A 27197-nucleotide genomic window follows, 5' to 3' on the forward strand; every position below is an offset into this window, starting at 1 on the left:
GAAACTAAGATTCACCACAAGATCCTGTATAAACCTAGCCTCTAATCATCTCTGTGATAATGAAATAGTTAAAATCTGCATCGCTAGAAAGCACATTTTTAGGACAAAAATATTACTTCTTAACACTAAACAAACACTAATAGCTGGCATCTAACTAGTCTTCTCATTATAAGTGCCATGACGAAAATCTTCTCATCCCATAATGTTAAGCACTTACATTATGCAACCAAGTTAAAAATTCAGCCTCCCTAGGAATTCTGCGTAGTCATTGAAGGAAACCAAGTTTCTTCCAAAGTCAGAACATCTAAACTATATGTCCCAAAATTAGTTCCTGCTAGTAGGGTAGTCAAATATTTAACCAAAAATTAATTCCAGCTAGTAGCATAGCAGCACCAGAAATTAAGGCATATGAAAGTGCCACCATAATAAAGGTAAAATAAATAAATAAATAAAACAGAATTGACAAGTAAAAAAGGTAAAATTCCATAATCTGTTGGTCCCAAGTACAGAACTTGGATGGCACCAGTAATGATTCTTATCAAGATGGAAAGGAAGGAAGTTTCAGAAAAATGACAGAGTGACAATCACACTCTTGGATTTCAGGTTGAGTGGGAAGTCTTTCTCCTTGCAAATTAGGATCCAATTGTGCAGTCTTCTTTCAGCTGTCAACTTTTATGCAAATACTGATTTGAAGCTGCTGCAGCTGGTTTTATGAGCAAATTCTCACAATCAGGACCTTGCTACAATTATTGTCTGCAATAACACCACAAAAAGCAAGAAACATTCTGTAAAAAATATGACTAGAAAAAGGATCAATTGTGAAAAAGACAGTAGCAGTTTTTCACTACATCCATTGGAGAAGCAAATCTGTCTATCAAAAAATCTTCCTGTCGTAAAATGTCATTCCAGCTGAGCTTGTTTCAAATCAGAGCTATAAACTTTAAAATGCACAGATGTTAAAATATATGAACAACTTCCTCCTCTGCTTTTTTTTGCTATTTGGAATTAGGATACAATAAACTGTGATTTAATATTGCTTACAGGATGTCTTAGCATCATCATCAACTGGCTTCTCAGCTTGCTTCTTCTTCAGATATGTAACTTTTTCCATAAGGTATAGGAGGCGACCCCTAATGGTTAAATCACTGCTTCCATCCAAGGTTCCATCTTCATCTAGTTCAATTCCTGAAATCAAAAATATATACTAAATAGTAAAAGACTAAAATTAAACAAGTTGCAGCCTTATTTTTTATCTTGTATGTACAAACAAACTGAACTATATTGTTCTGCTCTATTCTATCTTTTTTATTCTACATTAAAAAAAAAAAAAACTTGGTATGTAGTATGCTTAACCAGAAATCTGGGACAATTGCAGATTAGGTATACGTGCAAGGCAGGAAACTGCAGACAAAGGATCGTGTAATCTTATTAACTTACTGTATAAATTGTGTAGTATGATACATAAAATACGTAGGTAAATACATTCCTGTGCTCAGATCTCTCAGTATGGATGTTTCCATGCTAACGCTGATTACTTCATGACTTCACATGTTTCAGACATGTGAAGCCCAGAACTATATATATAATGCCTACTGACACAGTAGAGCTCAACCGATAATAGCAAAGCATATAAGACTTTTAGGTAAAACATAACATAGAAGTGAAAGAACTAAAATTACAATAAATATAATTTGTAATGACCGTCAGAAGAAATCAGCCACCTTCATAATACAGTGACTGTTTCATGTGATATACTTTATAGCAAGTTCTAAAATTTCAAAGAAAATGTGTGAGACTTTACAGAACCATGGTCTTGCTGAGACAGTATCTGAAGGCTCTACTCTAGCCTCCCTGCTCAAAGTAGGTTCAATTAGAGCAGGTTGCTCAGGACCACATTCATTCAGATTTTGAATATCTCCTAGGATGGAGGTTCTTGAGTTCACATTACACTTACAGTAAAAAATAAAGGTAAAAAAATAATATTAGGTTTAAATAGAATTTTCTTATTTCATTTTGTGTCCGCTATCTCTTCTGCTGTTACTGGATACAACTGCGAAAAGTCTGTCTCAGTCTTCTTTATTTCGCCTGCCCTATAGGTATTACATGCATTGATACAATCTCCTCCACGAGCCTTTTCCTTACATTAATCAACCCCAGCTCTCTCTGCTTCTCATTATGTGAAAGATAGTCCAAAAATATAACCATCTTTGTGGCCCCTCACTGGACCTGCTCCAGTGTGCCTGTGAATCTCTTATACAGGGGAGCCCACCTGTTGGCTCTCTTTGCTGCAAGGGGCCTTCACTGCTACATATGTTTACCTTGTTGTCCACCAGGACCCCCAGGTCCTTTTCTGCAAAGCAACTTTTGAGTTTGGCCATGTTTTCAATACACAGAGCAATTAATTCTACTCAACTGTAATGTATCTTCTGAATATTATTTTTCTACTTGTAGATTATGCAAATTACTATATAAAATTATTTTTCTACTTGTAGACTATGCAAATTACTAATTCTTCATAACAAAAAGAAAAGAAACATAGTGACAAAACTAGACCAAGTAATTCAAAAAGAGTAGAATGATGCTTAAAGACTAAACAAATATGGAAAAAAGAGATAGATGAAGCCTCCTCTCCTTTCAAAAGTTATTCCTAAATTCTTTAATTCATCTAAGTTTTTTGTCAACTGACAGTTTTCTTTGAATTTTCCATTTTTTTCCCCTTTTTTTCATTTAAAATAAAGATACTTAATTTGAAGCATCATAATGCACCTTTATAAAGTTTGTGAATTATACCAAATTGGGATGGAGCAGAAAACACATTCCAGGGCAAGAAGTTCAGCAGCTTACAGGAATAAGCTGGCAGGAAACTCATGAGGTTCAGCAAGGAAAAATACTAAGCGTGACAGTAACATCTGGGCATGAAGTTGTTAAAAAGATTTGCAAAAGAACTTTGAGCGTTATGTTGGACAAAAAGCTTAACACCAGTCAGCAGTGCACTCTAGCAGCAAGGAGAGCTAAAAGTATCCTATATTCGCAGAAACACAGTCACAAAGGGAAGTGATTATTCACCAGTACTCAGCATTCATGAGACAACATCCAGAATGGTACATGTAGGTTTGGGCTACCCAATACTAGAAACACTTGAAAAACTGCAGGGCATCCAACAAAGGCCCATGAAGATGACTAGTGGCTGGAACAATTGTTCTCTAAGGAGAATAAGGAATTGGGCTCATTAGCCTGCAGAACAGAAGCTTTCTGGGGTACCTAACAGCAGCCTGTGAGGAAGACATCAAGAAAATGCAGCTATGCTCTTTTCTGAGGTGAACAAAATACAGATGTCGAACTAAAACAGGCAGGGTTCTTTAACAGACATAAGGAAAAAAGAAAAAAACTCCTATTTTTTACTGCAAGCTGCATATTTTTATTGGACAGTATTTACTGTTGACATAGTGTAATCTCTAGACTACTTAGCTGCTTTTTATTTCCCTAAAATTATTAAATTTATTAAATTAAAATTAAAAAAATTAAATTAAATTAAAATTATTAAATTTAGAAAGACAGCTTCTAAAGCCAATGTAATTTAAGAAGTAAAAATATTCAGTAACAGGACTTACCACAGTGCGTCATTAGGTCTTCATGGAAATCCAAGAGCTGGTCCCGAATTTCTTCAGGACAAGGACAATCGGTTTTATCATCCTTAAAGTTCAGCAGCATGTTAATCTTAAAATAGAGAACACATAGGAAAGGCAAACAACACTGATTTCTGAAGGAAAAATTTTGAAGTCAAAAGAACTCTGCCACACATGAATCAAAACAAAATGGTCCATTGTAAGCTGTATCTACCTGCTCCTGAGGTGGTGATCGAAATTCCTTCGTTTTTCTAGCTGTCAAGGCAGCAGACATGTTCAAGGCCTGCATCACCTCATTGTACCGGAAGCGCTGATTCTCTTGAAGCTTGGCCACAAAATCATCCGAAAATGCTACAATGGCTTCTATCCGGTGTCGTACCTGGCAATCACACAGGTACTGGAGTAGATGACACATCTGAGGAAAGAGCAACACAAAAGTATGAAGAGTAGGCTAGCCAAGAAGTCTCCTCTGCATATTAATACAAATAAGGATAGATTCCTTACAGATACAGTCACTGTCAAACTGAATGAAATCTTTAGTTTAGTCATTTTCATTTTTGTTCATATAGCACAGTTTTCATTCATTGCAGTTTTCATTTACTGCATCTGAAGTGATCTGCAATACATCCTACACCAGGAATATCTGCCATGTGCAAGAGATTTATGTGCCCTGGACATATAAAACTCCAATAAAAGTTATGAGACAATGGATTTATTCATTGCTTCTATGCAATTTCTTTTCTGTGTGGATCCACAAACATGAAGAAACTTCATTGAGAAAGTAATTCTATTTCATGAAACAGTTGTTTGATCATTGTGAACAAGTTTATGTCATCAGAAAGATACTAAATCTTGTTGTTTCCTCCAAGGAAATTACTTCGCTATTAAACCACCATCAGACCTCTGTATTCCTTGACAGGGAAATTACCAGGTGAAGAAAAAAGGATCTGTGAATAAATGGGAACAACCACTAACACAGCAATATTGTTACCTGTAGTTTAACAGGTTCAGGAAGTTTCATCTGAAGCAGTCCTTCCTTTGGCACCTGCTCCCCTCTGGTTTCTTCCTCTCCTTCTTCTGACTTGAGCTCATCCGAACTCAGCTCCTTCTCTGAGAAATCACTTTCATCCTCCTGGCTCACAGCTTCTTTGAAAACCCTGGGCTCAATCAACTGCAAGATGTGTTTCAGATCCCCATTGTGGAAGATGCCCATAATTAGGAGAGTGTAAAAGAGCTTGATGAGAGGAACAAACAGAAATTCTGTAGAACCTCCAACTGGATCCCTGACATGGAGGCTGCCCTCCTGAACAGCTTCAGTTAGCATCTCTATTGTTTTGGCTTTTAGGATTTCAAGAGGGAATTCAGGACTGAACTGAAAGCATTCACTGCTAATGCTTACAAAACTTGGTGAGGAGAACTGCATTCTTGGTCTCAAGGAAGTGCTAAGTCCTATACCAGGAAGGCCATGTTTTTTGTTTTCATCAGGAAACAAAGTAATACTCTTGGTCTCATCTGTCATTGGGACAATAAATTCATTATTCATCATTAACCTGGCAGTTGCATAAGTATTGAGATGGATGTCAATAAGTAAGTCATAATATCCTGCACGTAATAATCCTGGCATATATTTATTCTCAATAGCATATAGGAGCTGAGATTCATCCACATGGCTACACATAGCATGGGCCACTCGGTTGTTCCCTAAAGCACAAACAGCTGAATATAATCGGAGGGTATGGTAGTGAAATTTCAGCAGTTCTTCTTGTTCTGTCAGCTCTAAAATATCAATCGTTCTGCAGAGAAAAAACAATACAGTAAATTGCTTATCAGTGCAAAAACTTACTTAAGAGAAGGAATTCAAAATTCTTCCTAAGGATAACATTGGCACAATATCATTTCTAGAGATGGACTTTTTCCACTTCTCAACTGTCATGTGAGAAACTGTTAACCTTAGAATCAAGGACCAAGAACACAGTTTAATCAGACAGATATTCAAGTTGCTCCTGAAGTACACCTTCATCTACATTCAAAGGGGAAAGATCAAACTAAATTACTTAACACAGAACAATTCTTCATACTACAAACAAGAATTTGGATAAGTGAAAAAGATTGTTTTTAAACTAGTACAAGTTGGGATATTTGTCATTTATTGTTTTTAGAATTGGGGTAGCAAAATGGAAACAGACTAACCAGTTAATTTGCAGAAGGTTAATTTGGGCAGATTGTTTTTTTTGTTTGTTTGGAATTCTTTCCAAGCTTTTAAGTGATCTTAATTTCAGGTTTAACATTGGGCAAAATGCTGAGACATTTAAGTAACAAAGAAATCTCAAAGATAAAATTTTCCAACTGTTTAAATTTAGGAAAATTAAAGTACTGGAATAATTAAATTGGTCACAAATTTTTAAAAATATTAAAGAAAATCAGATCTTTGCCTACCTTGCAGATTATATTTAATAATTTATAAACATACTTTCCTTCTTTTTTAATTCAAAATCTACATGTACTGTTACAGACTTTGGAGAGAAACTAGGAGAGGTTGTAAACAAAATAAGAGGATGCAAATTTTAAAACGCTGCAAAATTAGATTACATTTCGTATTAGCTAAACCAAAACATATTGCCTTTATTTACATGTGTTATAAATACAGAGATAAAATAGAACAGAGAAGGACTTGGGCTTCTCTTACAAAAAACTTCTATTATATAATCCCAATTTATCTCTGATATACTTTTACACAAAAACAACATTAACCTGTTTTCTTCAGGAATGTGAAGGGCCATGAACTGCAAAGGATTCAGGCACTGTATCATCCAGCCTTGACGTTCACTGATTCGAGAGACATCAACCTTCAAGAAGTGGTTTGGCACTCTGCTCCAAAGCACATGAGTCAGAAACTGGACATGGAGACGTGGAGGACATTGAGACACTGGGTTTTTGTGTTCACTTTTGAATAAGCCAGCAGACAATGGCATTACATTCTGGAGAATTCCAACGGAAGAGACAATCAGTTTCCACATCTTTACCAACAAAGGAATATACGATATGATATTTCTCAAGAAATATATTCAACACACAGCACAGTACAACAGAAAATTTTCAGTAGTTTGTACAATCAGCTGGTAACAGTTGACAGATTAGCAGCAAGAGAGTATTTTCCACTTTTTTTTTTTTTTAAATAGCAAAATTTGAAACAAACTTGAAAGCAATGTGTGTTCTTCTTGGACCAGAGACCTGAACCTGTCTCTTCTTTTACCTCTTTTGATTTGTAAGTCATCCATATTTCCAAAGCATAGAAGTCAATTACAGTTCAGTTTTACTGAGTTCATAGGTTAAGTGTATCTCAAAACTCTTTAAGACCCTAACCTAATCTGCAGAGAGATTTGCCTTGCTGACCTGTGATTCCTTTTCATCATGAAGGATGAGATTCAGAAACTTCAATGGGACTTGCAATATCCTCTGTCAACGCTAATCAGTTACAGCAATTTTCATCCAATGTACTATATTTTAAATACATAAATTAATAATAGAAATAGTAATAGTGCAACCACTTGGAATAATGAAAATGGGTCCAATACCAAGAACATATTTTGTGCAACAATTAGCAAAAATAAAATATATATATATATGATACAACATAGTCTTAAACCTGCATAAAACACAACCATTATTTACCTTTATTCTACCCAGTTCAAACTGGAAAACGTTGGGGCTTGTAGCTTGAGCAAATACAGCAGGAAATAACTTCGTACTAGGTTCAACCTACATAAAAGAAGCAAAAATATTTAATCACTTAAGACAACAAAACAGTATTACATTAAAAAAACAAAAACTAATATCTGTATGGAAAGCTAATAAGTGCAAGCCTCTGAATAACACTCCAGAAAGTAGAAATAGGAGAGGGAAAATACTATTTTAGCAGTGGCAATTACTTTTTCTTCCAATCTTGTAACAAACTTTCTAATAAAACACAATCCAAGGATTCAGTTTCCCTCCTTCCCATTGGAAGACATCATCAAAGAATACTCACCTGATAGTACGTGCCCAGTTCCTTGCCATTAGCTGTGAAGGTCAGTAGGCCACTGGCAGCATCAATTAAGCAACCAATTTCCAGACCATTATTATTACGTCCTTGTCCAGGGCTCATGCTCTCTCCTGCGCACACCATATAGCAGTTGCTGCGCTTTATACTGAATGTCAAAAGACAAATATACTTATGGATGGTGTGTAAACTTTATGTAGTGGCCTAAAAGAACATTGTACAACTGCAATCAACAGGGTCTTGTGGCTGAAAACAGTAGCATAATCATTGCCAAAATTCAATGAAACTTAGACTTTATAATTGGAAAAAAAAAAAAAAGATGACAAAATATTAACAAGTTCAAATCTGTTCTAAAATTCTGAGAGAAAAAATGGATTTTTTCACGTTAATATTTTAAACTGCTTTGTGTTAGGCATAACTGACTTTCTGACATGGATCAAAAGATGAAATGGTGAGAGGTGCTGTTGCACTAATTCGTGTCTGCTCAAAACCAAAAAGTTCCAAAAATAATACAAGCTATTTTACTCTACTTTGTACCTGTTCAGAAATCAATAGTTACAGGACCATGACCTGAATGACTGAAACTACCTTAAAAAGCTGAATTACTCTTTTACTTCTCAGTGTCTATTCATCTGATTATACCATTAATCCTGTTTCTTTACAAGCAATAAGAGAATACTATAAAGTTAAAAAAGGACCACACTGCCTGTCCTCTTTCTTACTATAACTTTTTTTTAATCAACTCAACTACAATAAATAGAGTGGATTTGCAGTTTATAAATTATTAGTTGCCTTTGTGAATTATAAAATATGTAACAATTCAGCTAAATTGTAACCAACCTCTCATGAACCTTCCCTTTTTCATCTCCCAGTGTCACTGTGACCGTACGCACTCTGTCCAAGTCAAAGCTTGTGTCATACTGATGAAAGTCAGAGGTAATCCAGCCTACCCAGACATTAGCAGGTTCTTGGCCAGGAAATATTCTCACTGAATAATAATACTGTAAATAAGAATAATAATATCAATAACTGTTAGTTGGTTTTCCGATATATCAGTTTGATTCATGATACATTTGTTGTAATCTGAATATGTCGTCTCTTTAAAAATAGCATAAGCTTGTTCAAGTGCAATTCATAAACAAAGAAACAAAAGGATACTAATACTAATCAAAATACAGTCTACAAAAACATTCAAGTTAAAATAAAACAAAAAATGGAAAACTGATGAAGTATTGTATTTTAGGCTTCCACATCACAGCACCATAGGCTATTTTTGTACTGCAGCTGCAATATTTATACTGTAGGTTACTGTCAGTTTCTAGTATACTAATACCTTTTAGAAAAAGGAAAATATATCTAAAATAGCAGCTTTATTTTTCTTGTCAGAGAAAAATGCACAAAAAAAAAAAGTATTACGTTCACTAGAAACTCCAAGAAATAGATGCTGAATAAAATTAAGATAGATGTGTTCAAATGGCCCTGAACACTTATCTGTTTGCTTAATGCACTTCTTCCTTTTTATTCCATTATTCTGGAACTATTTATTTTTCCTCTTTTGGTGTTGTTAACAACAGTTTCAAAAATGGAAATGGTTTTAGATTGACAGTCAAGTCAAACCAAAAGGAACGTAGCAGTCTCAACTTCAGTAGTGCAGGACTACTGAAGACATTTAAATAAAAAATTTTGCCTGAAAATTAGTTTCTGAAACTCTTACAAGCAAATTCTTGTAGTTATACAAAAGGCAAACAGCTAAAATACAAATCCAATGTTACCATACCGTGGAAGTTTGCATCAAATAATCATAGTCATCCCTATCATCTGCTAGCACATCCTCGGTAAGCCGTGCAGAATGGCTTGTGCTATAATCTGGCTTTGTCCTCCTGAGCATAAATCTGTAACAAAATAAGTAAAATCAAAATCAGAATCTAAACAAAAGGCTCAATAGATTAATATATATACACACAGTAGTTTTGTACTAATACTTGTCCTAGAGTACATATCATGAAATGATCACAAAAGCATTCAAAATAAAACAAATGATAGGTTCATAATAGCTGGAAAAGTGTTTTCAGTTTTTGGCTTAGTTTTAATCTACATCTTGCATATGAAGCAACTTAAGAATATGAAGGTTAATTGCCCCTCTTACTGCATTATATCCAAATTTAGGGCAGAATTAGGGAAAAATCTCTGCAGACCTGACTGGCATTTTCTTCAACCATTTAAAATAAAATTAAATAAATAAAATAAAATAAAATAAAATTAAAATAAAATAAAATTAAATTAAAATAAAATTAAAATAAAATAAAATACTAATGTGCTACTAACCTTTGTTTAAGACGTGAAGGCTTTTCTTGAACATAATCTTTATGGTTATTCAACTCTGATTTTGTGGCATCTTTTTCTCTTTCTGTCCGGTCAGGCACTAGATGACCATGAGCAGTTTTCATTAGAACCTCAAAATCAGAATCAGCATCATAATCCTCCAAATCATTCTTTGGGCCAAAAAGACCAGTGCCTGGTAACCCTCCTGCAGCTGTTCTGGAGAACACCTCAGCACATTCAATAGGCATACTTAATCGAAAAAACATGACGTCTGTTTTACTGTTCTGTGAACCAAAGGACTTCTGCGTGACCTTCAGGCAGGGGCAGCTGTCTATGGTGCCATCAATTCTCATCACCTATCAAACATAAAGATGCAGTTGTGTTGAAGCTGATGCTTTGCCCCCTGTTAAACATTCAAGTTATATTTCTAGCATAAGCACCTATGACTAGCAGAGCTTGCAACTGTCAATGGTCAAATGCATTGTAATTATTGTATGGTCATTTTAAGGCGAAATTAATACTATAAGGAGTTCCTTCCTTAAATACGAAGCACTTACAAAAGAATGTTATTTCTCATCATAGTTCTGTGCAATACAAGTCTAACACTGCCCAGAACAACACAAAACAACTAATAAAGTATACATGCACAACAAAGAATACAAATCTCTTAAATATTACAATATGATACACATCAGCTGAAAGACAGTTCCTATTTCATCAATGTCAGAAAGATTTCATGGCAGACTTCAAAGGCATTAATTCAATTTCATCAAGATGCACAACTGACTGGGACATAAGTGTCGACACAACTGGCTAATAAATATTTATTAAAATCAAAACCATTTAGTTATGGAATATCACTTTAGAAAGTGTATCCACCAGAACACATGGTATCTGTTATGCAGAAATGCCCACTTTCTGGAACTTGTTTATAAGCACATTTCTCACTCACTGTACCAAGAGCTCCTAAAAGGACCTCTTGTAGAGGTTGTCTTGGAGAACCTCATGGTTACACATATTACAGATTTCATGCATAATACCATCAACCAAAGAACTGCATTATTTGCAACTTCACTGAATGTAACAAATTTGTAATAGGAGCAAGGTTTGTCCAGAACTGGGTCAACATATCAAATTTAAAATCTTGTCTATAAGTACAAAAGCAGAAAGATAATTAAAAAAGACTCGTGGAAGAAGTGTCTAAAAACATCTTAATAGGATTACAAACCTCAATATGTTCATGATTTTGTGGCACTGGTAGAAACTGAGGGAGTCTTTTACTCAGCCAAATGGTGATGTCTCTGTTTGTATTAACAGCAAAGGGTTCATACCCTTCCTGTAAGCCACAGATAGTGAAAAATTTTAGAGTGCTGACATCTTTTCCAAAGTTCATTCTTCCCACTTGAGATGGGCCCAGGCTGCACACAGGTAGAAATCCTTAAAACAAAATGAAAGAATATGTGGGTTGTGCACCACAAACATCAGAAAAATCTTTCTCTTCCATAAACCCATTAAAAATAATTTTTAAGAAAGACATAAAACCAAACAGTATAAATGCAAGCAGCTAGCTATAGCACATGGCCATTATATGTCACGAATTACTATATCTCAAATATCATTCTGGAAATGAAGCTCTCTAATATCCATTAATCTCTTCACAACTCTCAACTCACTTCACTGAGTCATGGATTCTAAAAACCAACACTTGGTTAAACTCTCTGTTAGGTGATAGAGTACTGCCAATTTTACTTCAAGTCTAAAAATTTTTGTTATTACTCCTAAAATTCCATTAGTTATATAGTAATTTGAGAGATCCTAAAAAAATACTATAAAAGTAATATAGGTCTCATCCACACAGCTATATTAGTGGGAAAAAATGCACCAACAGCATGCTGCAGATTAATCTGCATGCTGCAGATTAAAAAAAATAGTAATAATTCATTTTAAGAGTTCATACCACTCTGTGACTCTGGATAATCAGAGCTGACAATATGATACTGTTGCTTCATTGAGCTTACGTTAGCTTTTTTTTTTTTTTGGTGGTGGTGGTAGTTTTTTTTGTTGTTTTGTTTTTCTTTTTGAATCAGCTTCACATCATCTGTATGCATCTGTATCTGCTCTCCTACTGTTTCTCTAGTACAGGGAATTCACTTTTGACTCCTTTGCACTTTTTAATTTGTTTATTTATCTGTGCCTGGGGTTCAGAATCATGAAGAACTCATCTATTCCACAATTATTCTGGCTCAGGTGAATCTAACAGGTATTGAAGGGTATAAGGACAAAATACAACCTATGCCTCAACTTCAGGTTGTCCAGATAAAAACAAGGCAGAACATCTGGTCATGAAATGTTTGTTAGAGACAAAAGCAAACTTCACAGCACAGCACCATTTACAGGAATGACTGTCCACAAGATAAAAAATCAGTTTTCATTATCACCTTCACCTTTTTTTCTTTTTTCTTACAGATACTCAAGATTCATTATCATGTGTATATGTACCAGGCATGATACATTTAAGGCCACAGACTATTAGTCATAAGCTCAAGCCCAGATATTTTTTTATTTTATTTTTTATCTTCACAGGAAGGCTTTTAAATCACAAGGCATCCACTTCTCAGATAACACAGATTTTAGACAACATGATTAATGTGTATTCTGCTAGTGCAAATACACTGATAGAAAATAATAAAGAGTATTTTCCAGAACGAAATGGAAAAAATCATATTATACAACACATAACTAGGAAAGTTATATTTGCTTATATAGATATATACCATGGTAGACCCTAGCAGCTCTAGTAGAGAGAATTTACTAGGCACCCTGCTAACTTAAAGGAGTCTATAAGCTATTGCAAGTGTTTTTAATCAAAGACAAAAATCATAATTCTTCTTCAATAACCTTATGAATCTCAACTCATCATTCTAGAACAGTAACAGCCTTCTTCTGTAGACATCAAGTTGTTTGAGAAGGGACGTTCACAGAAACAGTTGTGACAGCATGAATCCTCACAATGTTAACCAAAAATGATGTATGATTTGCTGTAAGCCACACAGGTATATGTAGCCTAAAATATGTACTTTGTCTATCTGAATCATATCACAATTTAATTTCTCATTCTTATTAATGTAAAACATTTTCAGATGTTTACAGGATGTATGGCACCCACATTAACAACCTTAAGAAGAACTGTGCTTTCCCCATCTCAAAAAGGGTATAAAAGAACTGAAAATGGACAACAAGAATGAAACTGCTTTCTAATCAGGAAAATTGAAGACCGTAGGATACTTCAGCCACAACAACATCAACAAAAAAAATAAAGTATCATAACACCACCACAATTTATGAGTGACATAGAGAAGGTGAACAGTAAGTGATTTTTCAGTCTCTTTCAAAACAAAAATTGTTATCAAATATATTGTTTGGTAGCAAGCTTCAAAGCAAAGGGAGGAACATCCAATACACTTCCTATATTTTCTTATACAGAAATGTTGTTGAATTCTCTGTCACATAGCATTACTTATGCAAAAAGTTCACATTGATTCAAAAACTGTTTAGAGAACTTCATATGAAAAATAAATCCATCACAGCTACTCAATACATATCAACTTTGGCTCAGGAAGTTTCTGAACCAGAAATCACTGAAGGCTGGGACAAAGTGTATCAAGGAAGTTATTGCTGTCTGCTTGTCCTGCTCTTACATTTACCCACATGCACTTGCTATCCACTGCTGTTGAAAACAAAATAACGACCTAACTAGACTTTAGGTATATTCAGTTATATTTTGATAAGAACATAGAGAAGAACAAAAGCTAAAACAAGTGTTAAAAGACAAGGAGGTGCGAACTGATCACTCTTAAACCTGCAATATATATATATATATATACACGCACACGTATGTATAAAAATGTGGCAAGGTTTTGGTAGTGAGGGGCTGCAGGGGTAGCCCCTGTGAGAAGAATCCAGAAGCTGCTAGATAAGGGCCAGTTTCAGCCAGCTCCAAAGGGACCAGACACTGCCCAGAGCAAAGCCAGAAAGTGATGTTGTTTGTGCCTCTATGAGAGCATATTTAAGAAAGGAAAAAAACTGCTGTGCAACTGCAGCTGGGAGAGTGAGGAGTGAGAAGCAGCCATGCAGACCCCCAGGTCAGAGCAGAAGGAGGGCAGTAGGTGCTCTAGGCATGCAGCAGAAGTTCCCCTGCAGCCTGTGGAGAGGCCCCTGGTGGAGCAGGCTGTCTCCCTGCAACCCATGGGTCCCACATTGGGGCAGATCTCCACGCTGCAGCCCGTGGAGGAGCCCCCGGTGGAGCAGGGGGTCTTGGAGGGGAGCTGCTGATTGTGGGGGACCCATGCTGGAGCAGTTTGCTCCTGACAGATGGACCCGATGGTACGGAGCCACGTGGGAGCAGTTCTTGAAGAGCTGCTGCCTGTGGGCAGCCCCCACAGGATCAGTTCGGGAAGGACGGCATCCTGTGCGGGGGACCCCACGTGGAGCAAGGGCAGAGAGTGACTGTGAAGGAGTGGCAGAAGAGGAAGCATTAGGGACTGACCACAGCCCCCATTCCCTATTCCCCTGTGGTGCTTGGGGGGAGGAGGTAGAAAAGGGTGGATGGGGGAAAGGCATTTTTAGTTCGTTTGTTTTTGTTTGTTTCTCAGGGTTCTAACTTGTTAGTAATAGGTAATAAATTTCTCTAATCACCCTATGCTGAGTCTGTTTTGCCTGTGACAATAATTGTTGAGTGATCTCCCTGTCCTTATCTCAACCCTTAAGCCCTTTTCATTGTACTTTCTCCCCCTTTTCCTTTGAGGACAGGGAGTGAGAGAGCAGTTGTGGTGGAACTCAGCTGCCCAGCTGGGTAAAACTACCACAATGTATTTAGGCATTTTTAATTTATTTATCTATACATAAAAAATGTTTTTTGCTTCTGCACAGGTCAAACATTTCATGTAAGGAAGCCTCAATCTCTGTATCTCCATGCAGTATAGAAAAAAGCTGATTAGACAATTAAATGAAGTCCAAAATCTAAGAAAAGATTATATACCCTACTCATGCAAACCAAGTTGTATATATGACACAAAACTAAATCAATTCCTAATATTTGCTCTTCCTGAGTAGAATACAGATAACAGCACATAAGCTGTTAATTCTTCTACTTAAGCATTTTCCTGTGGGATCAGAAAAAACTATGTCACAGATGCATTCACTCTTAGATATGAAGCAAATAATTTCCACACACAAAAAAAAATATTAATAATAATAAAATAACACTTTAAGAATCACTAAAAGAAAACAAAGAAATTCAGAACAAAATTCCTACACCGGAAAAATTCTCATTGATGTAATTACTCAATCTGGTATTTTCCATCAACTCTGTAACTGTAGCCAATATGTAATCATGATGATAATCTCTCACCAACACAAATTTCATTGATGCTAGAATGGTACTGTACAGGCAGCTAACTCCTGCAAGTAATCATTACTATACATAAAGTGTTGCTCTGTAGGAATTGAATATAAATACTAGTGTCAGTCTTAAGTATGGAAGCACTAATTTCTTTTCTGGTGAAATTCTGCACTGTTTCACATATGGTATATTTGTCAGTAAGGTTGTTCAGGACTATTCCTTATTTGGTAAAGATATTGCATCTACTTCTTATAAGGACTGTGCATGTCATGAATACAGACTAACTTTCAAGCCCCTTCTTTAAATGGGTATCCAGACATTTTAGATATAATACTTTACAGATGGAATGCTGGAAGCTACACAAAAAAATGGTTTACACATGATGTGGCTCTTATCTGCAGTTACATTACTGGGCTGCAGAGCAAACTTTTAATTTTAATTTATGAAATAGCACAAATGAAAAGAGTTCAATACTACCATCAGAAGAATAACTCTCTAGCATTCTCTGTCACATATGGCAAAAGTATAGCACAGCAACACTTCTTATAAGGTTCCCTACTTTTGAGGATACAGGATGAACTTTATGACCCGATTTGTCAAACACTGAGAATAAACAGCTCATGCTCTCCGTGAGCACAAGTTGATAAAACAAAATTTGGGGTGCACAGTGTACTTGTTCATATTTACAGTGCAAGATTTCCTACACAAATGCATAATAGAATGCAATTACTGTTTAACAATTTTACTTCTGAGAATACATTATTTCACAGGCAGATTAGTTTGTCATAAATCCCAAAGAGCTCCACTTGTTGGCAGTACAACCTAAAATACAGCACACAAGTCTTAGTAAATTGGCAGAGCTCCATATTCCCTTTTCACTGTTCATAAGTGAATTAAAACTTCACAGTCATACGACATCTTTTAAAGCACGACACCAGGCTCTGCCAAATCTTTTATCTAAACTGATAGGTCTTTTCTGCAGCAGCACATAGCATGCACACAATCCACTGATAGAAGTAATATGCAGAAAGGTCTCAATGCTTTTAAATAGAAGCTATTACCAAAAGCTAACCAAATCCAGCCTTAAAAATTTGAAAGCTCTACAAAAGTAAAATTTCATTTGGTTATTTCATATGTGTGTCTGTATACACACACACATATATACAGATGCCCCCCAATGAAGTGCACACAAAATACCCATAATATAATTGACATTTGTATACTGTTGTATTATAAAATCTGAGGTCAAACAGAATATTCCTCTGAAAACAGAATAGAAGATCTTTGAAAGTTAAGCTCTTTCCTATAAACATGACACTAGAAGAACTTAATGTGAATTAAATGGCTATTGTGAAAAATTTGAATGGCTTGACGCTAACATGAAATTTCTGACATGGCTGCCAAGGCCTTGGTACTCCATCTCAAACCTGAAACTATTTTAGCAATTTCAGAATCAACAGAGATACTTTTAAAATGGAACTTGCTGCTAGAAATGAGTACCATGAAAACTACATCACTGTAATTTCATCAACTTTGAAATCAATGTAGTGATCAAACTGCTACCTGCAGAATCTCATGAAATTCCAGTTTCTCTCAGAATCCCTCTCTACTCAACAGAATTATGCTGCCAAATAGTTGGGCAATTGTTATAATTTCATGGCACCAGGACGATTTTGTTCATATATCACTAACACTATGACAATTCAGGCATCCCTGTCCTTCAGCATGTTACCATAGTATTTAAAAAAATCTGTAGGCAGTAATCTGTAGGCTAGCGAACTGGTGGCAATTATATCATTTTAAATCAGATCAAGTTTTTCCTAATTTCTATGGTACGCTAGAAGAAGAAAAAAAATATTCTCCCAAAGTACTCCTGAAAGTAAAATACTCTGAAATACAGATCAAAGTCAAGTGGTTAAAATTCAAAAAGGGAAATATCTAATTGATAGGTATAAGATTCATCTTTCCACAGGAATAGGGATCGGTAACCCAAAAGCACTATGCGTGGATTTTATTGTTCAAAATTTTTTTCTCTCAGACACAGATATATTATTTTACAGATGTATAATACATATGACAAAATGCATACCTACAAAAGAGAAAAATGGCTCAGAGGCTGGTGCCAACACAGAAATTTTGGGTTTTTTGACCATGGGGCGCTTTACTCGGCACCCAGCCTGATGGCCGCAGATGGGTCCCTACCTCTAAGGGGAAAACGAATCCTAGCCCAGGAGCTGGCAGGGCTCGTTGAGAGGGCTTTAAACTAGGAAAGAAGGGGGATGGGGCTGAAAGAAGGCTTGTTGGAGCTGTGCCAGGGGGAACAATGGCAAAGCCGGGGAAGAAGGCAATGGCCCGACTGAAGTGCATCTAAACTAATGCACGCAGCATGGGCAACAAACAGGAGGAGCTGGATGCCATCGTGCAGCGGGAAGGCTATGACTTGGTTGCCATCACGGAAACGTGGTGGGACCACTCTCATGACTGGAGTGCTGCAATGTCTGGCTATAGGCTCTTCAGAAGGGACAGGCAGCACAGAAGGGGTGGTGGTGTGGCTCTCTATATTAGAGAGTGTTTAGATGTTGAGGAACTTGAGGCTGGGAATGATAAGGTTGAGTCCCTATGGGTTAGGATCAGAGGGAAGGCCAACAAGGCAAGCATCCTGGTGGGGGTCTGTTATAGACAACCGAACCAGGATGAGGAGACTGATGAGGAGTTCTAAAGGCAGCTGGCAGAAGCCGCGAAATCGTCAGCGCTTGTTCTCGTGGGGGACTTCAACTTCCCGGACATATCCTGGAAGCACAACACAGCCCAGAGAAAGCAGTCTAGGAGGTTTCTGGAGAGCGTGGAAGATAACTTCCTGACACAGCTGGTTAGAGAGCCTACCAGGGGAGGTGCCCCGCTAGACCTTCTGTTCACAAACAGTGACGGACTGGTGGGAGATGTGGTGGTCGAGAGCTGTCTTGGGCAGAGTGACCACAAAATGGTTCAGTTCTCTATTCTTGGCGAAGTCAGGAAGGGAACCAATAAAACGACTGTCTTGGACTTCCGGAGGGCTGACTTTGAGCTGCTCAGGACACTGGTTGGCAGAGTCCCTTGGGAGGAGGTTCTGAAGGGCAAAGGAGTCCAGGAAGGCTGGGCACTCCTCAAGAAAGAAATCTTAATGGCTCAGGAGCGGTCTGTCCCCACGTGCCCAAAGACAAGCCGACGCGGAACTAGACCAGCCTGGCTGAGCAGAGAGTTGTGGCTCGAGCTTAGGAGAAAAAGGAGGGTTTATAATCGTTGGAAAAGAGGGCGGGCTACTCAGGAGGACTATAAGGATGTTGCGAGGCTGTGCAGGGACAAAATTAGAAAGGCCAAAGCTCATCTGGAGCTCAATCTGGCTACTGCCGTTAAAGATAACAAAAAACCTTTTTACAAATACATCAACACAAAAAGGAGGAATAAGGAGAATCTCCACCCTTTACTGGATGCGGGCGGAAACTTAGTTACAAAAGATGAGGAAAAGGCTGAGGTGCTCAATGCCTTCTTTGCCTCAGTCTTTAGCGGCAAGACTGGTTGTTCTCTGCATACCTGGTACCCTGAGCTGGTGGAAGGGGATGGGGAGCAGGATGTGGCCCTCACAATCCATGAGGAAATGGTTGGCGACCTGCTACAACACTTGGATGTACACAAGTCGATGGGGACGGATGGGATCCACCCAAGGGTACTGAGCGAACTGGCAGAGGAGCTGGCCGAGCCGCTTTCCATTATTTATCAGCAGTCCTGGCTATCGGGGGAGGTCCCAGTCGACTGGCGGCTAGCAAATGTGACGCCCATCTACAAGAAGGGTCGGAGGGTAGACCCGGGGAACTATAGGCCTGTTAGTTTGACCTCAGTGCCAGGAAAGCTCATGGAGCAGATTATCTTGAGTGTCATCATGCGGCACTTGCAGGGCAACCAGGCGATCAGGCCCAGTCAGCATAGGTTTATGAAAGGTAGGTCCTGCTTGACGAACCTGATCTCCTTCTATGACCAAGTGACGCGCTTGGTGGATGAGGGAAAGGCTGTGGATGTGGTTTACCTTGACTTCAGTAAGGCTTTTGACACCGTTTCCCATGACATTCTCCTCATGAAACTGGCTGCTCGTGGCTTGGACTGGCGTACGCTTTGTTGGGTTAAAAACTGGCTGGATGGCCAGGCCCAAAGAGTTGTGGTGAATGGAGCCAAATCCAGTTGGAGGCCGGTTACTAGTGGAGTCCCCCAGGGCTCAGTGCTGGGGCCGGTCCTCTTTAATATCTTTATCGATGACCTGGATGAGGGGATCGAGTGCACCCTCAGTAAGTTTGCAGATGACACCAAGTTAGGTGCGTGTGTCGATCTGCTCGAGGGAAGGAAGGCTCTGCAGGAGGATCTGGATAGGCTGGACCGATGGGCTGAGGTCAACTGCATGAAGTTCAACAAGGCCAAGTGCCGGGTCCTGCATCTGGGGCGTAACAACCTCAAGCAGCGCTACAGGCTGGGAGAAGAGTGGTTGGAAAGCTGCCTGGCCGAGAAGGACCTGGGAGTACTGGTTGATAGGCAGCTGAATATGAGCCAGCAGTGTGCTCAGGCGGCCAAGAAAGCCAACAGCATCGTGGCTTGCATAAGAAGCAGTGTGGCCAGCAGGTCTAAGGAGGTGATTGTCCCCCTGTACTCGGCTCTGGTGAGGCCGCACCTCGAGTACTGTGTTCAGTTTTGGGCCCCTCGCTACAAGAAGGACATGGAGGTGCTCGAGAGAGTCCAGAGAAGGGCAACGAAGCTGGTGAGGGGTCTGGAGAACAAGTCTTATGAGGAGCGGCTGAGGGAGCTGGGGTTGTTTAGCCTGGAGAAGAGGAGGCTCAGGGGAGACCTCATCGCTCTCTATAGGTACCTTAAAGGAGGCTGTAGGGAGGTGGGGGTTAGTCTATTCTCCCACGTGCCTGGTGACAGGACGAGGGGGAATGGGCTAAAGTTGTGCCAGGGGAGGTTTAGGTTGGATGTTAGGAAGAACTTCTTTACTGAAAGGGTTGTTAGGCATTGGAATGGACTGCCCAGGGAGGTGGTTGAGTCACCATCCCTGGAGGTCTTTAAAAGACGTTTAGATGTAGCCCTTAGTGATATGGTTTAGTGTAGGACTTGTTAGTGTTAGGACAGAGGTTGGACTAGATGATCTTGGAGGTCTCTTCCAACCTAGACAATTCTGTGATTCTGTAAAACTTAAGAATTTTCTCTATATTCAGAAATTTTAATTTCTGAACTAATGGGATATAAAGAAAATATTTAATCTTTCCTAATCTTCAGTAAAGCATGCATAGCTTTAGCAAGATTCTAGACAACACTAGATGCCTCCCAAACAGAGCAGAGGTGCCTGTGAAGGAATTCCTCCAAGTTCTCAGAAGGCCATAAACAGAAACAACCTATATTCAGTTACACACTGTTGCTATATGTTATCCTAATTAGCATGCTCCTGTCCTTGTATCAGTGCAAATTCTTAGGTTCTTTTTAAACACTGAAATTGCTTAGTCACCTTAGACCTCTCAGTCCTTCTGTGTTGAAGCTCACAGAGGAACAACAGAGAATACAGCCTTTGACTCTCTTCCCAGATCTGTCAAAAGTATTTTGCCATCTCATAACCTATGGCATCGTGGTAAACTAAAACCTGCTTTAGGACTCTGAAAACTGGACCAAGAACACCAACAAACAGGCACAAAACTCAATCTGCTGGTTTAGAATTTACAGGATCAGGTGTCATTTCTCCTCCAAGAGCTGTAGAAAAATTATAACTGGCTTAAACTTCCCACCATATTCTCTCACTAATTTGGCAGAAATCTGATAGGGTTTCAGTACATGATCTGAATAATGTGTATCATATTGTGACCTGCCTAAGTCATGAATTCATAGGCCTATACACATCCATGCAACATATAGTCAAGAGTCTGATTGCAAAACTTGGTTGCAAATTTCACATCAATACCTTGCTTCATCCTTACACCTATCCAAAAGCCTTATACTAATCAAATAGAGTAAAAGACAAGGCTTGGTCTTATGGGCCACACAGAGAAACTAAAGATAGCAGCAAAATCTGACAGTGCTGTTGGCTTTCTTAATATATTAGCAAAATTGACAAAAGAAGAAAAACCTTATTTTTAGGGATTAGGTAAGCGTAATAACACATTGAGTGGCATATATTCTTCTCTTGATTTTTATCTCCACCATGCTGTGAAAAATGTGACCGTCTTCGTGAACGAGTACCCAGACTACCACTGCTTATTTTTTTGTTACTACACCAATTCATTTATAGTTTATGCAAATACACTGAATATGCCACAATAAATACTTATAGTATAAAATTAATTTACAAAATATTTGCAAAATGAGTGAAAAAATCAAATTAATTTATTTTCAGAACCCCATAAGACTGCTGTTAAATATACTAACATTGTTTTTTAGTGTGTCTCAAAGAGCTACTACAGATCCACAACACACAGCAAGAACAGAAATTCTGCACTGAAAAACAAAACAAAGTCCACTGAAATTAGTTTTAAAAAAATCTCATTAGGTTTTAAAGCAATTTTCTTTTCCATACAGGGGCAATTCTCTGTGGCAATACAGACAGAAACATGGAGATGCAAAATAGGGACTGTGTCTTCAATTAAAGAACGTGGATTCAGCACTGCATCCTAGAAAGTTATAATTAATAATATTATATGCTGGCTAGAGCCACTGAACTCTAGTGGTTCTTGCCTGTTATGTTGATACTATTTCCTTTCTTCTTTGGAACATATACAGTCTAGCATACTTTAAACTACATCAAGAAAATTGTGCATTTAGCATGTCAAGCTAAATAGCTAAATTTTCACTTCCTTTTTTACCTAGAAAGGGGAACTTGAGAACTGGAACAAAAGGTATGTTAACAGCACAATATATTACAATACTTACCATCACCAACTTCAAAGTCCTTGAATGCAAGTTCTGAACCTGAGTCATCGAGAAGGATTTCACCATTTAAGGTGAACATCATAGTGTGTTCATTCATGTCAACCATACATCCAACAACATCTCCTGCCAGCCATGAGCGGCCAAAATGCTCATTACCCTGATGCCACCGCTGTGCCTGTAAAGGATTTCAAAGACTTTCAAAGAATAACAGTGACAATGTATGTGTTCATCTCCCTTTTAGTGATTAAAACTAATAATTAGCCCCCTCAATTAACACAGCACTAAAATTAAAACTTCCACAGCATATCAATCCAAAACAATGCTTGTGAATACCGCAAGTTAACTTTGAAAATGGAAATCCGACAATTAACTTCCTGCAAGCACTTCTCTCAAATGTATTCTAAAACATTGCTACGTGAGCTGACAGGGCAAATTGCTATTTCAACATTTTAGTAAGAAAGAACATGGCTTATTTTTATGCAGAAGCTGCATGAGAGACTTGTAATGAAAATAACATGCTATCGGTTACAATGTTAAATAGCTGTTTCACAAACTTTTTTTTAAAACAATTGTTTTTGTTCAATCTAGTGGCCTATAAATTCATTGCTTCCAAATAAACTTTATTGTTTCCTTAAATATAATTCTAAAACTCTTGCATACAAAATAAATTAAAATTCTGTCATAACAAATTTTGGAAGGAACAGAATTTTCTGTGGATGGGATGAACTCTATAAGCTTCTGAGAGATACCACAGTAGTTCAGGGCATGATTAATGATTTGTATGACTGACCAAGTCCAAGACTGCAGGGTTTTGGATGGGTAGCCTTAGCTGGGGTCTTGGATTGAAATTCAAATAAATGAACATCTATAAAGAACTATTACAAACATACATAAAACAAAACACTGTTAATAACAAATACGTTCACAATTCATATATTCCATCACTGCTAGATTTTTATGCTTCTTCAAAATCCTACCAAACAAATGAGGCTTTCTGTGTATCCCGAAGGTCAAAAACAAGCTTTTATCAAACTAAGCAGAGAACCCACTAAAATCAAATACAACAAAATAGCTTTGTAGATTGAGACCTAAAGGTCAAAAATTAAGACGCAGAAAGCAAACTACTACTCAGCTATTTTAGTGAAGACACGGGTCTTCAATAGTTTACCTAATCCAATTAGGCATTTTATAAAACCAACTTTTCAGTTCTCTTTTTAAGGCGTCTACTTGAATAACACAAGAGTTGGAAAAAAAAAAGAATAAAAATCCAGTAACATGGATAAAATACAGCTAGAGACCTTGACCTGACCAGGAACAGGCAGGCCTACTGTTGGTTTCTGTCAAGTATTGTAATAGTAATAAAGGAAATTAATTCCAACATCAGACATAAGAAATGTATGGTAAAGGTTTTCATTAAGACAAGATTCATCAGTAGCCTTAACAGCAATTATATGGTTTGGATAGTGGTTTCACAGGCCTTCACAATGAAATAAAAAGTTCCAATGAGTTATTAAACCTATTCTGATAAAAATTAGTAACATATAAAATACTTGGATTTCCTATATATTCTTAACACTGATTCAATCTGTCAGCACTTAATGCAGAGTTGAATTTGAGCAAAAATTACTGTTTCTATCATAATTAATTTACTCTAAATTGTATGGATTTCCATGAAAAAATAGACCTGCTCTTTCAAACTTTTACATTCCTATAGAAAACTTGTATCAGAAAACTTGTTGCCTCAGACACTCACTGTTAATAATCTTAACCACATTTATTCTCTAATAGGCACTTCTCATAGAGGGAAGAGTAGACTAAAAATTTTAAGAAATTATTAATATTTAATGACAGCTCTGCCAGTATTTAGAATTTCGGTAAGTCATTTAGATGTTGAATGGTTTATATACACTGTACCTGTTCTGTGCAGCTGTGAAAAAAATTGACAAAGAATAGGAAAGAGAAATGACAAAGTCTGCTAATGAATTCCTCAGGTGGCATGGATTTACAGCTTAGGCTTTTGTATTTTTCTTCCTATTTCACCTAGGGCCTCAAAGAGAGAGAAATAATTTCATAGAACACAGATGGAAGAAAAGAAAGCAATTAAGTTGAGGCAACGGCACACAGAATAAGATGCAAAATGAAGTTCTGCAATCACTCATATAATTACAGATAAACAAACCTTAAAGCCATCAAAAACAAAAGCTTCATCATCTGAGCCAAGTTCCTGATCTGGCAGGCAACCCGGCCTTGTCCAGCCAACTCTCATGTCTCCTGCTGTAACTGCCTCAAACTCGAAGTACCACTTCCCAGCCTTCACTGCATAAGTCTTCTCTGTGCGGAAGATCCTAAATTTTTCCATTATCCCATTGCATACATCCAATCTCGTCGCTGTGAGGTTTAAAAAATAAAAAGGTAAAGAAAAAATAAAAGTAGCATCAAGTACTGTATTCAACTACTAATAAAATACAATCAGTGAAAACAACAGACAAATACACAGCCCTGTCTTTAAAGCACACTGAAAAATATTAGGAAGTAATGGAATTGGCATTCTGAAGAACAGATGACCTATTACCATCACATCAGTAAAGCAATCAAACAGTTAACCCAAACATAAAGTATGAGAGAATATAATGCATTAATTCACAAGGCTTAAAAGATCGCCTTCCCTTTTTTTGAAATACGGCATATAGATTTTCACATTGTATTCCTGAGGCAAGTTAAGATGGATTGTATAAAGAAACATTTTAACAGTGAAACTAGGAAAGTTTGCTGCTTGCCAGGTGCTAACATTTGCACGTTATGGAGATGATACCAAGGCTCATCTGGCCCTCCAAGTACTAACCCCTGTTGTTCTTCCATGCAGATACCAGTGAAAAAGCCAGGAATGATCTGGGATGTTGCAAGCATTGACTAGGGAAAGTGGTCAAGGGCTCAAGTAGTGTCCTCCTTGATCCAATCAGTGACCTGAAGACAACCCAGTGGATCCTGAGGGTTAACAACTCATTGCACAGCTGGTGTTGACAGCAAGGTTTTAGTTTCTACAACAGTAAGACCCTCTTTGAGGGTTAAAAGCCGCTTAGGAGAGATGGGATCCATGAGACTAAACCAGGCAAATATATCTTTGCCAACAGCAGGCCAACCTTGCTGGGAGAGCTTTAAACTAGAAATGACAAGAAAGCACATGATTCCTTAGAAAACAGCCAAGTAAGCTGAGGATAAGGGTAGCAAGCCAAGGGCCCAGAGTGACAAGAACAGAAGGGATGCAGAAATCAAGAAAACAGAGCTGAACTGGAACCTGTTTGTGTGTAAGCATACAAAGGAGAAAGTACCTGCAGAACAGCTTGATGGGGCTCCCTTGCCTCTTCTGGGGAACCAGCATGCTTGGGTACCTCTTAAATGACTACACTGATGCATGCAGCATGTCCAATTAAAAATGAGTACAGTTACAGGGCTATGATGCATATTAGGATCACAGAGATATGATGGGATAATTCACACGACTGGAACATTGCAATGGATGGATACAAGTTTTCTTTAGGATGGACAGGCTGTGAGGAAGAGTTGGCTTTTATGTGAGAGAGCAGCTGGAATGCATGGAGATCTGCCTTGGGATGGCTCAGGAGCAAGCTCTGAGCTTGTATGTAAAGACAAGCAGGCAGACCAACATGAGTAAATTCATCAAGGGTAACTGCTATTAAAATAGTAAATGAGGCTTTCTTCAAACTAGAAGAAGCCACATGTTCAGCAAGAAGAAAAGGCAGCAGGAGCCCTGCTTGGACGAGCAAGGAGCTCCTAACTGAACTCAGACATAAAAAGGAAACATGTAAGTGGTGGAAAACAGGGCCAAGGGACACAGAAAGAACATACAGATTCTGTCCAACCTTGCAGGGCTAGAGTTAGGAGCACCAAGGCTGACCTGGAGTTGAATCTGCCAGGGAATATGACAGGCAAGAAAGGATTCTACAAACACAAATAACAAAAGGAAGAGTAAGGAACCTATGGTCCACTTGCTGACCTGGCGACAAATGAGACAGGAAAGACTGAGGTACTTGGTGATTTCTTTGCCTCAGTCTTTAACAGTAAGATTGGCCTTCAGGAATCCTCAGCTGCTGAGACAAGAGAGAAAGTCTGGAGTAATGAAGACTTATCCTCAGTGGAGGAGACCCAGGCTAGGAAATACGTAAATTGGATTTAAATAAACCCATTAACCCTGGTAGGTTGCAATCTGCAAGTGGTGAGAGAACTGGCTGATGTCATTGTGAAACCACTCCCAATTATCTTTGAAAGGTCATGGCAACTGAGAGGTTTCTAAAGACTAGAAGAGAACAAATGTCACTCCGGTTTTCAAGAGGAGCAATAAGGAAAAAAACAAAGAACTACAGTCAGGTCAGTCAATCCTAGAGAAGATGATGGAAAAAATCCTCCTGGAAAACATCTCCAAACATATGAAGGACAAGAAGGTGATCAGGATTAGTCAGCATGGATTTATGAGAGGGGAAATCACACATAACCAATCTGATAACCTTTCACAATGAGGTGGCTTGCTCTGAGGATAACAGGAGAGCAGTGGATGTTTTTGCATTGACTGTAGTAAGGTTTTTCACAATGTCTCCCTTAACATCTCATAGAAATGCTGATAAAGTATGGGTTAAATAATCCCACATTGAGGTGTATTGAAAGGCTGGCTGAAAACAGCCAGGCCCAGAGTAATGTAATCAGCAGCACAAAATCCCCATGGATGCAAGTCACTAGAGGAGTACCCCAAGGCTACTATGGTCTACAGGGGTACTGGAGCCAATGCTGTTTTCTGTTCTCATTACTGACCTGGATGATGGAACAGAGTACACCCACTGTAAGTTCAGAGATGACACAA

General features: G+C 38.0%; 1 protein-coding gene across 13 annotated transcripts in view; it reads right to left on the reverse strand.

The window, feature by feature from the left end:
* Window positions 1-27197, reverse strand: part of RYR2 (ryanodine receptor 2) — a 421309-nt gene that overhangs the window by 132902 nt on the left and 261210 nt on the right. For all 13 annotated transcript variants that reach the window (XR_010830264.1, XM_066993993.1, XM_066993989.1 and 10 more), the window contains 13 exons: window positions 24504-24712; window positions 22325-22499; window positions 11216-11424; window positions 9991-10343; window positions 9443-9557; window positions 8506-8666; window positions 7654-7813; window positions 7299-7385; window positions 6378-6604; window positions 4618-5419; window positions 3841-4041; window positions 3612-3717; window positions 1042-1185 (listed from right to left, as the gene is read on the reverse strand). Coding sequence is in view for 12 of the 13 variants with exons in the window: in XM_066993993.1 (XP_066850094.1) it covers window positions 1042-1185; window positions 3612-3717; window positions 3841-4041; window positions 4618-5419; window positions 6378-6604; window positions 7299-7385; window positions 7654-7813; window positions 8506-8666; window positions 9443-9557; window positions 9991-10343; window positions 11216-11424; window positions 22325-22499; window positions 24504-24712 (2949 nt within the window). In the remaining variant the exon portion in view is untranslated. The remainder of the gene's footprint in view (window positions 1-1041; window positions 1186-3611; window positions 3718-3840; window positions 4042-4617; window positions 5420-6377; window positions 6605-7298; window positions 7386-7653; window positions 7814-8505; window positions 8667-9442; window positions 9558-9990; window positions 10344-11215; window positions 11425-22324; window positions 22500-24503; window positions 24713-27197) is intronic.

This window comes from Anser cygnoides, chromosome 3 (genome assembly GCF_040182565.1).
Source record: "Anser cygnoides isolate HZ-2024a breed goose chromosome 3, Taihu_goose_T2T_genome, whole genome shotgun sequence".
Lineage (NCBI taxonomy): Eukaryota > Metazoa > Chordata > Aves > Anseriformes > Anatidae > Anser > Anser cygnoides.